This window comes from Stegostoma tigrinum, chromosome 1 (assembly GCF_030684315.1).
Source record: "Stegostoma tigrinum isolate sSteTig4 chromosome 1, sSteTig4.hap1, whole genome shotgun sequence".
Taxonomy (NCBI): domain Eukaryota; kingdom Metazoa; phylum Chordata; class Chondrichthyes; order Orectolobiformes; family Stegostomatidae; genus Stegostoma; species Stegostoma tigrinum.
The window spans coordinates 100,237,721-100,255,040 of record NC_081354.1 but is presented as its reverse complement, the minus strand read 5'-3'; the positions used below and the strand labels follow the sequence as shown (position 1 = coordinate 100,255,040).

Below are 17,320 nucleotides of genomic sequence, written 5' to 3'. Positions count from 1 at the left end.
TGACTGTTCGTCCTCAGTAAGGGGGAAGTCTGGGGGGGATGGTGAAGAGCCAGCAGGGCTGGGTGTTACTGTATGCTCTGGAGCTGCTGGCTGTGGAGGCGGTGGGCGGATCGATGTCAGCGGTGGGTGGAGCAGCGTTGGCAGTGGGCGGAGCAGCATCAGCCGGTGAGTCCTCGATGTTGGCGGTGGCGGCATCGGCAGGTGAGTCGCCGATGGCAGTAATGCGATTGGTCTCGGAAATGGAGGCAGCGGTATCAGCAGTGGTGTCGATGGTGGTCACTGTACCGGAAGTGGTGTGCCAGGTGGCAGCAGATGTAACGTCATCCATGGAGTCCGTGGGTGCCGCGATAGTAGCCACATGGCCAATAGCAGCAGGCACATTGTGGGGAAGGTCCGGGGTAGGGTGGGGACCTGGGTGTGGAAGAGGCCTGTGTTGCATGGCAGGCACCAGTAAGTTTAGTATACTTACAGTTTTTAGTGTCCAATAAGGCGGAGTAGAATTGTGAGTTGAGGTTGTGGATCCTGCGAGTTCTTTTAAGGATGGAAATCTGCTATCCTTACCTGGTCTGGACTATGTACAACTCCAGACATACATCAATGTGGTTAATGCTTAATGACCCTCTGAAATAGCATAGCAAGCTGCTCAGTCGTATCAAACTGCTACAAAAGCTGATTACTACCAACAGTCACCATCGACTGATGAAACAGTACTCCTTCATGCTAAACACCAACTGGAAGGAGCACTGTGGGTGGCAAGGATAAAGAATATACTCTAGGCATTAGGGCTTCAATGCCCATTACCAAAAGTGGCTCAGTAAAAACCATTAGTGACCAAACTAGATGAATGCTAAAGAAACAAACACCAAGTGCTGGAGAAACTCAGCCAGTCTAGCAGCACCTTTGGAGAGAAAACAGAGTTAATATACTGGGTGCGATAACCTTTATTTTCAGAATTCCAGCGTCTACAGCTATTTATTTTAGTTTTGAGTGATAAAGGACATATCTGCGAGGCTGGGTTTGCAGAGACATCAGAGAAGGTGGAAAAGCATATTTAACATTGTCCTCACCAATCTGTTAGTTGTCGGTATGCCTGTCCATGGCAGATTCAATAAGAATGTCTACCCCCACCCCGCCCCCCCGCAGTCATGGTAGAGTCAAAGTCCCATCTTCACACTGGGTATTGATGAAGCTCTGTGTACTATCAGCATCACAGTATTACAGGTGCTAGTCTTCAACAAATTCAACTGGCTCCAGATGATATCAAGAAATTGCTGAATACACTGGTTGCTACAAAGGCTATGGGTGCTGACAAAATTCCAGCAATTGTACTGAAGACCTGCACTCTAGAGGGCCAACACTGCCCCTCGCCAAGCTCCTCCAGTTACAGCTACAATACTGGCATCTACACAATAAGGTGGAAAATTATCTAAGTATGTCCTGTATACAAGATGCAGGACTAGGCCAACCTGGATAATTTCTGTCCTATGCTTAATCATTGTCAAAGTAACAGAAGGGGTTACAACAGTACCATCAAACAGCACCTACTAAGCAATACCCTGCACACTGACACCTTGTTTGGGTTCCAGCCAGGCAACTCCTGGCCATATCACAGCCTTGGTCCAAACAGAGCTAAGTGCTGAGCTTCAGATGTTAGGTGAAAGAGACACTATTTGGCATCAAGGCAGCATTTGAATAAGTGGGGCCAAAAGGAGCTCCAGCAAAACTGGGGTCAACGGTAATGAAGAGGAAAACTCACCGCTGGATGCAGTTGTACCTGTCACAAAGGTACATGGTTGTGTTTTTTTTTGGGGGTCTGATACTTTAGCTCCAAAACATTTCTTCGAGATTTCCTCAGGGCAGTATCCATGGGTCAACTTCTTCAACTGCCTCATAAATGACTTTCCTTCCATCATTGAGGCAGATGTTTGTGGATGATTGCACCGCATTCAGATTCACGACTCTTCAGATACTGAGCAGTCCATACCCGAACGTATTAAGACCTGATTAACATCAGTTTCAGGCTGCTAAGTAACAAGCATTGACCAACTCCAGCAGGAGAGAAACTAACCATCTCCCTTAACGACATTCAACAGCATTACTATCATTAACCCCTCAATATCATCATCCTGTGATTTACCATTAACTGGAAACTGAGGTGGACCATCTATACAAATACTATGGCTACAAAAGCAGGTCAAAGGCTAGGAATCTTATACTGAGTACTGACTTCCTGACTCCCTGAAGCCTGTCCACCTTCTACAAGGCACAAGTAAGGACTGGATTAAGACTGGGTGCAATTCCAGTGCACTCAAAAAGCTCAACATTATCCAGGACAAAGCAGCCCACTTGATTGGCACCACTTCCACCACCTTCAATATCCTCTCTGCAGTAAGTCATCAAAACTTGCTCATCAGCACCCTCCAAACTCATGACTTTTATCACCTAGAAGGAGATGGGTAGCAGATATACGAGAACTCCACCACTGTAAGTTCTCCTCCAAGTTACACACTATCCTGACATAGAATAATATCACAGTGCCTTCATTGCCACTAGGTCAAAATCCTGGAATTTCCTCCCGAACAGAACAGCCCAAGGAGTGCAGCAGTTGAAGATAGTAGCTCAACACCACCATCTCCAAGCCAATTAAGGATAAGCGTTAAATGTTGGCCCAGCCAGTGACATCCTTATCCTGTCACAGTCATGCTAATATAGACATCATGAATATTACACAGACTGGTTTGAATTTTATCTGTACCTGAAGAGCATCAGTAAGATGCCAGTGAAACCAAAAGCATCAGCAAAGACATGCAGTCGCTGAACTGAGACATCGATTCACCATTGTACAAGTGGTAGGGAACCATCAGAGGGTGATGGTTGAGGGATGTTTTACCAACTGGACGTGTGTGTCCAGTAGGGTCCGACAGGGGTCAGTGTTGGTACCCTCGCTGTTTGTGGCTTATACAGATGATTTATACTTGAAAGTAGGAGGGTTGATCAGTAAGTTTGCAGAAGATACAAAAATCGGTACGGTGCTAACTCATGAGGAAGATAGCCCTAGATTACAGGAGAATATGGATGGGCTGATCAGACGGGCTGAGCAGTGGCAAATGGAACTCAATCTGGATAAATATGAAGTGATGTACTTGGGAAACACAACTAAGGCATGGGAATACATGATGAACCCTGGGACACACTGAGGATTGGAGGGACTTTGGTGGACACGTACAGAGGTCCCTTAAGGTAGTTGGACAGGGAGATAAAGTAGTTAAGAAGGCATATGATATACTTGCCTTTATTAGTTGAGCTATAAAGTTTAAACAGGGAGGTTGGTTAGGCCACAGCTAGAGTATTGTGTTTAGTTCTGGAATCCACATTATGGGCGGGTTGTAATAACACTAGACAGGGTGCAGAGGAGATTAACTCGGAGATTAACCTGGTCTGGAAAGTTTCAGTTATGAAAAGAGATTGGACAGCCTGGGATTGTTTTTCTTTGACCAGAGGAAATGGACAGGGAACACCATTGACATGAATACAATTATGAAGGGCATAGGTAGGATAGAGAGGAAAAAAGCCCTTGATGGTGGGACCAATGACCGGGGGCATAGATTTAATGTAAGGGGCAAGAAGGTTCAGAGGCAATGTGAGGAAATACTCTTTCATCCAGAGAGTGGTGGGTAACTGGAACTCACTGCCTGTAAGGATCATAGAGGTAGAAACCCTCATAACATAAACAAAGTATTTATATGTTCAATGTCAAGGCATATTATGCTATTGATTAAGTACCTGAAAATAGAATTCGAATAGTTAGCTGGTTGAAAGGCATGGGCTGTGATGGGCCAAAAGGCATTTTCCTGTGCTGTAGATCTCTTCCTCCCTAACTCTAAAGATTAGGGGCTGACTTGCCTCTGTCACGCAGTGGGGTACTAATTTACTTTGTTTAGAAGGTAATTATGATGAATTTGGAAGCAACTGAATGTGATTTAACATACCATTGTAACCTATAAGAATAGGAGGTTCTCAGTTCCACTAACCGGTTAAAGGCTGCAGCAATGAGGTGACTGGAGGAAGGTATAAGGGAGATGTCAGAGAGGTTCTTTACACAGAGAGTGGTGGGTGCATGGAATGCACTGCCAGTGGTGGTAGAGTCAGATACTTTAGGGACATTTAAGAAACTCTTAGATAGGCACATGGATGACAGTAAAACGAAGGGTATGCAGGATAGTTTGAATTTAAGATTAGGAAAACAGGTCAGCACAACATTGTGGGCCGAAGGGCCTGTACTGTGCTGTACTGTTCTATGTTCTACGTTCTATATTCACTCATGGGATGTGAGCATCATAGGCTGGCCAGCATTTATTGCCCATCCCTAGTTGCACTTGCCAAGGTGGTGGTGAGCTGCCTTTTTGAATTGCTGCAGTGCATGTGCTATAAGTTGACTCACAATACTCTTAGGGAGGGAATTCCAGGATTTTGACACAGTGACAATGAAGGAGCGGCGATAATATTTCCAAGTCAGGATGGTGAGTGGTTTGGTGGAGAACTTGCAGGTGGTGATGTTTCCTTTAATGGTGTGAGTGCCTGGTATGAGTTTTCATTGGCTCAGGTTTGATGAGCATGCAGCAGGGGTCAGAGCTGGCCGGAAGTAGGAGGCGTCTAAGAGTGGGACCAACTTCTTATGGGGGCCCTACAAGGGTGTGAGCTAAAACGGGTGGAGTGGGCAATCTACAAGGGACGGAGAACAGCAGTGCCACATGATCAAAAGGGAGCAAGGGCAAGATTCTGGGGAGTTCAACAGCAAAGATGGCACACAAAAGGAGGAGACATATGGGACTGATATACCGATCGTGATGAGGAGGGCAGTACAGGGAGAAGAAGCAGGCAGCAGCAGCAGCAAGAATGACTGGAGTGAAAAAAGGACCAAGATGCACTGGCTGATTGGAAAGGAGTGAGAAGGGGAGAAACCTCCTGCACCGGTAAATGCCTATCCCTCAGAGAAAGTTTACAATAACATTTCCAGACAGCAGTGCATGTGAAAACAAAGGCTTTCCAGGGAGGCCAACTTGTGTGCCATGCTTCAGGAAGAGCTGAGACACAAGGGGTGAACGAGGCACACTCACAAAGCCATAGGGATGACCAACATTGTCTGTTCCAACACCGTCTGTCCACGGAGTGAGTGAGAGAGAGAGTGAAGATGACAACCAATAAGGCAGTAAGAAAGCGTGGGTGACTAACAACAGCGAGACTATTATTAATTGAATGGCACTATTTTACAAAGTCAAAACTCCCAAGAATCCAAGTTTCTCTTGGAGTCCTTATTAACTTGCCTGCGAGTGCTCCAATGAGTTGAAACTTGTGCACCCACAGCTCCGGTGGAGGCAGTTGCTGACTCTTCCCCAGTGACTGTGAAGGCCTTGGTGGCCATCCTCGGGCAGCCTTACACCTGGGAGGGTCCTGCATTGTGGTGGATCCTGCACAGGTTGTCATGGCCACTTGAAGAATTGACAGAGGGGCCGAGGAGCCACCAACTATGCAACACCCAGAGAGCTATCCAGATCCAAAAGGTAGCTTCTCTTCCTCGCCTGCAAATTATCTATGTACATCCCTGCTGACCTGAGATGGATAAGGACTTGCCCAGCCTCACCCTGCCACTGATGCTTTGCAGGTTTGCTTGTATTACATCTATAGAGCACATGGCAATTGCCACACACACACACACACGCACAGAAACACACACACATACATACACGCTAACAGAAACACATACATACACATACACGCACACAGAAACACACACATACATGCACACAGGAACACACACGTACACACACACACACACATACATACACGTACACAGAAACACACACATACACATACACGCACACAGAAACACACACATACATGCACACAGGAACACACACGTACACACACACACACATACATACACGTACACAGAAACACACACATACATGCACACAGGAACACACACGTACACACACACACACATACATACACGTACACAGAAACACACACATACACATACACGCACAGAGGAACACACACATACACACACGCACAGACAGATGCACACACATACACACACGCACAGACGCGCATACACACACACACGGACAGACAGACACACGTGCACACACACACACACACACACACACATGCACACAGAAATACACACACACATGTACTCACACATACACACACACAGAAATACACGCACGCAGAAACACGTACACAGAAACACTCACATATGCACGCACAGACAGACACACACGCATAGACACACACACACACAAACTTACACAGAAATACACAGAAACACACACACACACACACACACACAGACACAGAAACACACACATGCACAGACAGACAGGCAGACACACACACGCATAGACAGACAGACACACACACATACACAGAAACACACGCACAGACAGACAGGCAGACACACACACGCATAGACAGACAGACACACACACATACACGGAAACACACGCACAGACAGACAGGCAGACACACACATGCATAGACAGACACACACACACTTACACAGAAACACACACACATACAGAAACACACACAGACGCCACACAGAAACACACACACACACACACACAGACACGTACAAAGAAACACACGCACACAGAAACACACACACTCACACACACATACACGCACACAGAAACACACATGCACAGACACCACACAGAAACACACACACGCACACAGAAGCACACATGCGCACAGAAACACACACACACACACACACACACACAGACACACACACACGCACAGACGTGCGTGCACACACACACACACACACACACACACACACACACACACACACACATGCACAGACAGGCACACACACACCCACATACAGAAACACACACACAGACACCACACAGAAACACTCACACACACATACACACACACAGAAACACAAACACACAGACACGCACACAGAAACACACACACGCACACAGAAGCACACACACAGACACCACACAGAAACACTCACACACACATACACACACACAGAAACACAAACACACAGACACGCACACAGAAACACACACACGCACACAGAAGCACACACACGCACAGACGCACACACACACACGCACAGAAACACACACAGACAGACACTCATGCACAGACAGGCACACACACACACACACAAAAACACACACACACACACACACACACACACAGGAACACATGCACAGACAGACAGACACACACTCACATACAGAAACACACATACAGACACCACACAGAAACACTCACACACACATACACGCACACAGAAACACAAACACACACACGCACACACACACACACACACACACACACACACACACAGAAATGTCAAGGGCAGGTTGTGTCTCACAAACCTCATTGAGTTTTTTGAGAAGGTGACCAAGCATGTGGATGAGGGTAGGGCAGTTGACGTGGTGTACATGGGCTTCAGTAAAGCCTTTGATAAGGTTCCACATGGTAGGCTATTGGAGAAAATACAGAAGCATGGGATTGAGGGAGATTTAGCAGTGTGGATTAGAAACTGGCTTTCTGTAAGAAGGCAACGTGTGGTGGTTGATGGAAAATATTCAGCCTGGAGTAGGGTCACTAGTGGTGTGCCTCAAGGATCTGTTTTGGGACCACTGCTGTTTGTCATTTTTATATATGACTTGGACGCAGGCACAGGTGGATGGGTTAGTAAGTTTGCAGATGACACTAAAGTCGGTGGAGTGGGGGACAGTGTGGAAGAATGTTGCAGGTTGCAGGGAGACTTGGATAAACTGCAGAATTGGGCTGAAAGGTGGAAAATGGAGTTCAATGCATAGATACATTGATACATCGAACATTACAGCACAGTGCAGGCCCTTTGGCCCTCGATGTTGTGCCGACCTGTCATACCGATCTCGAGCCCATCTAACCTACACTATTCCATGTATGTCCATATGCTTATCCAATGACGACGTAAAGTTGGCGAATCTACTACCATTGCAGGCAAAGCGTTCCATTCCCTTACTACTCTCTGAGTAAAGAAACTACCTCTGACATCTGTCCTATATCTTTCACCCCTCAATTTAAAGCTATGCCCCCTCGTGCTCGCCGTCACCATCCTAGGAAAAAGGCTCTCCCTATCCACCCTATCTAACCCTCTGATTATTTCATATGTTTCAATTAAGTCACCTCTCAACTTTCTTCTCTCTAATGAAAACAGCCTCAAGTCCCTCAGCCTTTCCTCGTAAGACCTTCCCTCCATACCAGGCAACATCCTAGTAAATCTCCTCTGCACCCTTTCCAAAGCTTCCACATCCTTCTTATAATGCGGTGACCAGAACTGTATGCAATACTGTAAGTGTGGCCGCACCAGAGTTTTGTACAGCTTCACCATAACCTCTTGGTTCTGGAACTCGATCCCTCTATTAATAAAACCTAAAACACTGTATACCTTCTTAACAGCCCTGTCAACCTGGGTGGCAACTTTCAAGGATCTGTGTACATGGACACCGAGATCTCTCTGCTCATCTACACGACTAAGAATCTTACCATTAGCCCTGTACTTTGCCTTCTGGTTACTCCTACCAAAGTGCATCACCTCACACTTGTCTGCATTAAACTCCATTTGCCACCTCTCAGCCCAGCTCCGCAGCTTATCTATCTCTCTCTGCAACCTACAGCATCCTTCGTCACTATCCACAACTCCACCGACCTTAGTGTCGTCTGCAAATTTACTAACCCATCCTTCTACGCCCTCATCCAGGTCATTTATAAAAATGACAAACAGCAGTGGACCCAACACCGACCCTTGCGGTACACCGCTAGTAACTGGTCTCCAGGATGAACATTTCCCATCAACTACCACCCTCTGTCTTCTTTCAGCAAGCCAATTTCTGATCCAAACTGCTATATCTCCCACAATTCCATTCCTCCACATTTTGTACAATAGCCTATTGTGGGGAACCTTATCGAACACCTTGCTGAAATCCATACACACCACATCAACCGGTTTACTCTCATCTACCTGTTTGGTCACCTTCTCAACGAACTCAATAAGGTTTGTGAGGCACTACCTTCCCTTCACAAAACTGTGCTGGCTATCCCTAATCAATTTATTCTTTTCTAGATGATTATAAATCCTATCCCTTATAACCTTTTCCAACACTTTACCAACAACTAAGGTAAGGGTCACTGGTCTATAATTACCAGGGTTGTCTCTACTCCCCTTCTTGAACAGGGGAACCACATTTGCTGTCCTCCAGTCATCTGGCACTATTCCTGTAGACAATGACGAGTTAAAGATCAATGCCAAAGGCTCAGCAATCTCCTCCCTGGCTTCCCAGAGGATCCGAGGATAAATCCCATCCAGCCGAGGGGATTTATTTATTTTCACCCTCTGAAGGATTTCTAATACCTCTTCCTTGTGAACCTCAATCCAACCTAGTCTAGTAGCCTGTATCTCAGTATTCTCCTCGACAACATTGTCGTTTTCTAGAGTGAATACTGTTGAAAAATATTCATTTAGTGCTTCCCCTATCTCATCTGACTCCACACACAACTTACCACTACTATCTTTGATTGGGCCTAATCTTACTTTTGTCATTCTTTTATTCCTTAAATACCTATAGAAAGCCTTAGGGTTTATCCTGATCCTATCCGCCAACAACTTCTCATGTCTCCTCCTGGATCTTTGAGCTCTCTCTTTAGGTCTTTCCTGGCTACCTCGTAGCCATCAGGTGCCCTAACTGAGCCTTCACATCTCATCCTACCATAAGCCTTCTTCTTCCTCTTGACCAGAGATTCCACCTCCTTCATAAACCATGGCTCCCGCACTCTACAGCTTCCTCCCTGCCTGACAGGTACATACTTATCTAGAACACACTGGAGCTTTTCCTTGAATAAGCTCCACATTTCTAATGTGCCCATCCCCTGCAGTTTCTTTCCCCATCCTATGCTCCCTAAATCTTGCCTAATCTCATCAAAATTGCCTTTCCCCCAGCTATAACTCTTGCCCAGTGGTATACACCTATCCCTTTCCATCACTAAAGTAAACATAACAGAATTGTGATCACTATCACCAAAGTGCTCACCTACTTCCAAATCTACCACCTGGCCAGGCTCATTACCCAGTACCAAATCTAATGTGGCTTCGCCCCTTGTTGGCCTATCTACATACTGGGTCAGGAAGCCCTCCTGAACACACTGGACAAAAACTGACGCATCTATAGTACTCGAACTATAGTGTTCCCAGTCAATATTTGGAAAGTTGAAGTCCCCCATGACAACTACCCTGTCTCTCTCACTCCCATTGAGAATCATCTTTGCTATCCTTTCCTCTACATCTGAGGAACTATTCGGATAAATGTGAGGTGATTCACTTTGGGAAGAATAATAGGAAGGCAGAATACCGGGTCAATGGAAAGATTCTTGGTAGTGTGGATGTGCAGAGGGATCTTGGTGTCCATGTACATAGATCCCTGAAAGTTGCCACCCATGTTGATAGTGCTGTTAAGAAGGCTTACGGTGTGTGAGGTTTTATTGGTAGAGGGATTGAGTTCTGGAGCTGTGATGTCATGCTGCAACTGTACAAAACGCCTGTGGCCTCATTTGGAATATTGCGTGCAGTTCTGGTCGCCCCATTACAGGAAGGATGTGAAAGCATTGGAAAAGGTGCAGAGGAGATTTACCAGGATGTTGCCTGGTCTGGAGCGCAGGCCCTATGAAGAAAGGCTGAGGGACTTGGGTCTGTTCTCATTGGAGAGAAGAAGGCTAAGAGGGGATTTAATAGAGACATACAAGATGATCAGAGGATTAGATAGGGTGGGCAGTGAGAGTCTTTTTCTGAGGATGATGATGTCAGCTTGTACGTGGGGGCATAGCTACAAATTGAGGGGTGATAGATTAAAGACAGATGTCAGAGGCAGGTTCTTTACTCAGAGAGTGATAAGGGCGTGGAACATCCTGCCTGCCAATGTAGTGAACTCAGCCACAATAGGGGCACTTAAACAGTCTTTGGATAAACAGATGGATGATGATGGGATAGTGTAGGGGGATGGGCTCAGATTAGTTCACAGGTCGGTGCAACATCGAGGGCCGAAGGGCCTGTTCTGTGATGTATTGTTCTATGTTCCATGTTCTATGTTACACACACACACACACACACACACACACACACACACACACACACACACACACACACACACACACACACACACACACACACACACACACACACACACACACACACAACGGCAGCACTCTTGGCCTGAATGGACTCCTCCATGATCTGTGTATAACTGTGCATAGCCTCTGGCGAGTCCATCAGTTGCCCAGGGCATTTGTACAGTCTTAAGACAAATTGAATGTGCATACTCACCGACATGAGAGTATCCACGTTGATGGAGAGTGCAGAAAAATTATGTAACGCTGCATCTTCTGATGAATTGGAGGAGGAGGATTGCAGGCATTGGGGCTTGTGAGCTTCACATCTGTTCTTCTGTTTCCTGTCCCCATCCCTGGTCCTGCACTTCCAGGTCATAATTTACTGGCTGCCACATGATTGCAATTAATCAGCCACATTTCACACCTGCAGCAATAGCACCCACTTCTGATGCCACCATCAAAATCAGGCTGTGCCCACAAATTTAAAGGACATAGCCTGGATTTTCATTATGACAGAAACCCTCTCCAACAAAGTGAGGAAGGAGGCCAAGATCCAAAAGTCTCACCCAGATGGAACCTCTCATTTTCATGGGGTCAGTAATAGGAACAGGTTGTGTTTCGTGCATGCTCATTCCACATATAAAGCAGCAGGCACTTCTATCCATCTCTGATTTTAGTGACTTGGGTATGTGACCATGACATGTGCATGGTACAACCCTGCAGGAGCAGGTCTGAACTTTGAAGAGTTGTTTGGATAGGTAGGATATTCCTGTGGAGAGTAAATGTAAAATCTCGTTGTGACACATCATCAGGGAGGTCTTGTTCCCTTAAGTAGAGGGAAGCTCCTTCCTGGAATCGTTAAAAGTAGGCTCTGAACGGTGGAGGAAAACTGCACAGACTTGGCACTGTGAAACTGATTCAAACTGTCAAGAGCAAACATTTTAAAAAATGCCAAGTTGTCAAAATGTTTAAAACAGTTACCATTTAAATATTTTCATTAAAAACTATCTGCAGTGTCAAAAAAATAGAATTCATTCTGCCTGTTGACACAGGCCGAGGATTTGAAACACAGGAGCGATTTCATGGCTTTCCATTAGCACAGTGGGGTGCTGGCTATTTCACAATTTGATTGGCAGCTCCAAGCCATTCGAGATTCTTTGAAATGGGAATATGAAGTCCAGCGTTTGTCTTTATAAGGGGCTTAGCGCTTGAATGAAACATACATTTATAGAAATTATGATGTAGTTGAAGGAATGTAAATGTAGTTAATCAGTTATCTTGAATGTTTTTTTTAGATGAAAGTTTGCAATGAACACTTATAACTTTATTTTTTTTAATTTCTTCATGGATCCTGAGGTCCACATGGTGAATATGGGAAATCTGTCATGGAGGGCCTCAGAGCTGAGGATGGTTGGCATGTGTTAACACTAAGTTGCCAGAAGGGATATAAAACACTTTGGGGTGTAGCGAAATAGCTTGTCACAGACACTATGAAGAAGGAGGCCGGGTTGGCGTGAGGTGTATGAGGGGTCAAGGAGGTGGGTGCTGAACATGAAATGGCATGCGTTCACTTGGAATTGCACGCGGGGATTGTGCGTGGGGCTAAAGAGGGAGTGTAACTGGACTTTTTAAATTGTTTTTAATTATTGAAACTTTTATGATATGCTAGAGCATTGAGCCTTCTGCCTCGCCTGCCTTTGCACCCAGCATCGTCTGTACTTGTTCTAGGGTTGCCCGGCCCAACTCTCAGAGAACTCACCACTCCAGAACAAAAATTCCAATGGCCAGGAAAGCCTCTCAGGTCATGTTCACAGAACCAGGAAATGTACCAACACTGAGCTTTCAACATGGGGAGAAACGTCAGGCCTTTAGTTTTCATACTGTGCATTAAGTTCAAAACCCAGACACAGAAAGTGTGTGAAGATAGTTGCAACAGTCTCAGCCACCAAAACAAAATGTGCAATTTGTGACAATCGTGTCATTGCTCAAGTGTTTACATAAATAGGAATTCTCTGACAGGAACAATAACCATAGCTGAGGTATTTCAGGTTTGAGTCCACTAAGCTAAAGAGTTTACTGAGCCAGTCACAGTTTAAAACAAAAGACTTGCATTTCCTGGCCTGGGTATATTTGCTTAAATCATAAAAACCTGCATATAAATGTAATTCATCATCAAGATGTTTTCTTATGTTTTAAGAAGAAAGAAGCGACTCAGGTAAGGATAATGATGAGCCTAAAAACTCACCAGTCCCGCAATGGGAGTCGGCAAACGATTGATCTTCTTCACTGCCCCAGGCTTAATAGCATTTAACAACCTGGAAAGAAAAAAAAAACAATTTTTAAAAACTCATCCGGATTTTCCTGGCTGCGAAGTTTGAACTGAAATCAAGCCAATCAGGCTTATGTACTGTCACATACTGTAATCATCAATAAGCCTGTGTGGTAAAGTTTATCAGTAACTGCTGAAAATTCATTATTTTAACTGGTTACAATTTATGAGTCTTCCACCTTTACAATGCTTACTCCAATATACTAATCTCACAACCAATTGAATAAGCTAACTTTACAGAGCTCTATTAAATGACCCCCATTTCCTGGCACTAAAAGTACCATGGAACAGCTGGCAGTTTTTCAAATTTAAATGTAAAGGAGACTTCAAAAATACTAATTTAAATGCTGTTACTTGAGAGACAAGAATACAGAATCTAAAAGCAGGCTTTTTGGACTACAGTAAAACTGGCAATAAATAAGACAGAACGGTGCCCTGACTTTACAGCAACTTTTGTGACTAACGGTCCCAACAGAAAATGTTTCTCAAATGAAATAAACTTTGTGCCTGCATTGTTAGTTAATGTGAATCTTTGTCCAAATGGCAGTCTGTAACAGTTAAAATCTGGCTGTTAGTTCTTCACATTATGACAATTTATCAAGATGATCACATGAAATCACCGTTATAATATTTAAGTGCTTGCAAACACAAATCAGACTGATAGCTGTCAATCTCATTTTCTTGTTGAACATGATCATCTGGTTTCTATCTTCTCAGCTGTTTTAAAACTAGAGTAATTTATTACATTATATTAAACAAACAGTTATCTGATGGTGTTTCAAACACCTTTGATAGTTCACTGGGGGATACTTTGCTGACTCAGGTTTTGGCAGTTAAATGAGTTTGTATTGGCTCTACACTATGCAGTGGAATGTGGAAAGAAAGCATAACTTTTGGTCCACGTGGATTCAAATTCATGCACGCTGCTTTCTGACCTCTGGTTGTTTGTCAGGCAGCAACAGTAATTGGGAAGAGCATTAAAATACTCAGTTCTCCCACATCATTCCGAACAGGAGCGCTATGAATTGTGAGCGGTTAAGCTTTCATTTGAAAACTCATCTATATGGCGAGACTTGCACTAACTGCACAACGAAATTGTTGTCCACTGGCACTGGTTAAAAGAAAAAAATCCCTTCCAGGTGACCTTTCTATCAGTGCACAATATCAGGGCCCATTTGAATTGGGTAGCTTCACACTCAGATTCTGGCATTAAATCAGTAGCCAAGAAACCATTATAGTATAGTTTATAAAAGTGGTATTAGAATTTCAAATTACTTTATGGCCTGTACCTGGGGTTGTAGCACAATGGTTTAATATACAGCACACTGCACCAGTGTTTGGTTTACAACCTATTACTTTAAATCCAGAATACATTCTTATTTTAGGATTAGAAAGCACAAATGAAAAATATAACATATTTTCACAACTATTTCCGTAACAAATATTTGCTTGAGTCAAAGAATATATTGTGTTAATGGGGTCTGTCACAAACACTTTGCCTGAAACACCAACTGTTCTATTTTCAGAAGTGTAATTTAAAACATATCATTTGGTAATTCACTGTTCATAACCATTTCCCCTCTCATTTTCTCTGGTTTTATGGGTTCCAGGCAAGTATTTTCCAGAAAGGCTCACCTATAAATTCTTAAGGTTCAGTCAACAAAAGTAAACTGAGAGAATGTGAATATGGAATGGGTCCTGTTAATTTACTGCCCTCTTCCGTAAGCGGTGGTCAGCATTGGACATAAAGGAGCAGGAATATACGTTTAACAATTGAACCAAGGCTGTGATGGTCAATCCTAATGACTTGCTGCATGACTGTGCTCATAGGAAACTTCCTGAATTTGGACTGTACAACTTCTGCACTGTCTTTGGTTATTCTGAGTCACTGTGCTGCCCTACAGTAAATCTCTATGGTGGAAATTTCCTATTTGCAGTTGAAGTGTTTTGTCAAGTGAGATTAGCATCCAGATTGCCATAACACACAATGACTTTTCTCATGTCATCTGTCACTCTTCACCTTATTTATTGGTGTGGCTAAGCTCTTTGATGCTCTTCTCAAAGAATTATACAGCAGGAGAGAGGGACATACTCACCTTTGCCAGGAACTTGTTGCTGTCTTAGCTCTGGTGCCACCTTTAAAGCCCAGTTACACAGCACCTCAAGTCAAAACTATCTTCCACACTGCGCTGTTCTACCATAATGGCACATCACAGAAAGGAACCTTGAGGTGCTAATGGTCAGGATTGCAGAATAGAGAGCAGTCATTTTTCCTGTGGACTTTCACAGGATGCCAAAGCCACCAGATCAATCCATCCTGGCCCTAGATAGCAACTGGGTCAGTGCTGTTTCCCAAAAAAGAAGAGAAACCCAACAGTGCGGGAAAAAGATTAATAACCATCTGTATTCTGTAAGATTAAGTGCCACCATCTACTTTCTACTGCCTCACACTTCTAGGGCTTATTACTCACTCTAACTGTACCACTGAATGCACTTCGATCAAGTCTCATGGGCACAACTCTCACAACCACATGCATCATGCTCAATTAATGGCTCTCTCCCACACCAGCCTCCATTCACCCTTTGTGTTTTCTACTGATTCACTGGGGATCTGTCTATATCCCACTGTAGACTCTGTGTCATTCTCACAACTTGCCACCTCATCTATTTTTGTCTCACCACAACTTGGCCGTAATACATTCACTTTCCTCACTGCATTCATGAATATATATTGTAAATAAGGTGTGGCAACACTAATGACTGTGGCACTCCACAAATTACAAGCTGGAAAATGCCCGTCCCCTCACCTCCCTCCCCCAGCCCCCACTTTTTATTCCAGCTCTGTCTTCTGTTAGTTAGCCAATCCTCCTTCCGTGCTCATACACTATCCCCAATACCTTGAGCTATTATCTTGTTAGAGTTGAAAATAGAAATTGCAGGTCTGGCGGACTGAAATCAGGGTTAACATGTGGGATCGAGTGGCCCTTCCTCAGTCCTGGGCAAAAACTGGACAACTGCCTCCAGTTCTGAGGAAGGGTCACCTGACCCAAAACATTAACTCTGATTTCTCTCCACAGACACTGCCAGACCTGCTGAATTTTTCCAGCAATTTCTATTTTTGTCTCTAATGCAAAGCATCCATAGTTCTTTACGTTTTTATTACTTTATTATATACTATTACATGTGGTACCTTATCAAAGGCTTTTTGGAAATCCAGATACATAACATCTATTGGTTCTTCTTTATCTATCCTGCTTGTTACCTCCTCAAAAAACTGTAAATAATTTATCAGGCATGATAACCTCTTCATGAACCCATGCTGACTTAGCTGGATTATGTTATATAACTGCCCAAAAGTAACCTATTTTTTGTCTCCCTCTTTTTAAGTAGTGTTATATTGGCAGTTTTCCAATCTTCTTTGACTTTTCCAGAACCTAAGAATCCTTGGAAGATTTCTACTAATGCATCCACTAACTCTGTAGTTACTTTATTTAAAATCCTAGAATGGAGCCCAACTAGCCAGTATTCTTTTTGCTTTGTCCAGTGATTGATAGTGTGTTCATTCCATCCATCTTGACCCCTTGGTTACTTAGTATATTTGAAATGCTATTAGTATCTTCTACTGTGAAGACTAATGCAAAATATTTGTTCTAACTTTCTGCCATTTCCTAGTTATCCATTATTTTCCCTGTCTCATTCTCTCAGAGGGCTATGTTCAACAATGCTTCTGTCTTCTTGTTTTCAAACTTACAAAATCTCTTAACATTTCATGTTACATGCTAATTTGCCCTCATAGTTTCTTCT

The 17,320-nt window shown here is 44.0% G+C and overlaps 1 protein-coding gene across 13 annotated transcripts in view; it reads right to left on the bottom strand.

The window, feature by feature from the left end:
• LOC125451149 (LIM and calponin homology domains-containing protein 1-like) overlaps positions 1-17,320 on the bottom strand; it is a 375,919-nt gene that overhangs the window by 174,730 nt on the left and 183,869 nt on the right. For all 13 annotated transcript variants that reach the window (XM_048527931.2, XM_048527949.2, XM_048527976.2 and 10 more), the window contains exon 3: positions 13,433-13,502. In XM_048527931.2, coding sequence (XP_048383888.1) covers positions 13,433-13,502 — 70 coding nt within the window. The remainder of the gene's footprint in view (positions 1-13,432; positions 13,503-17,320) is intronic.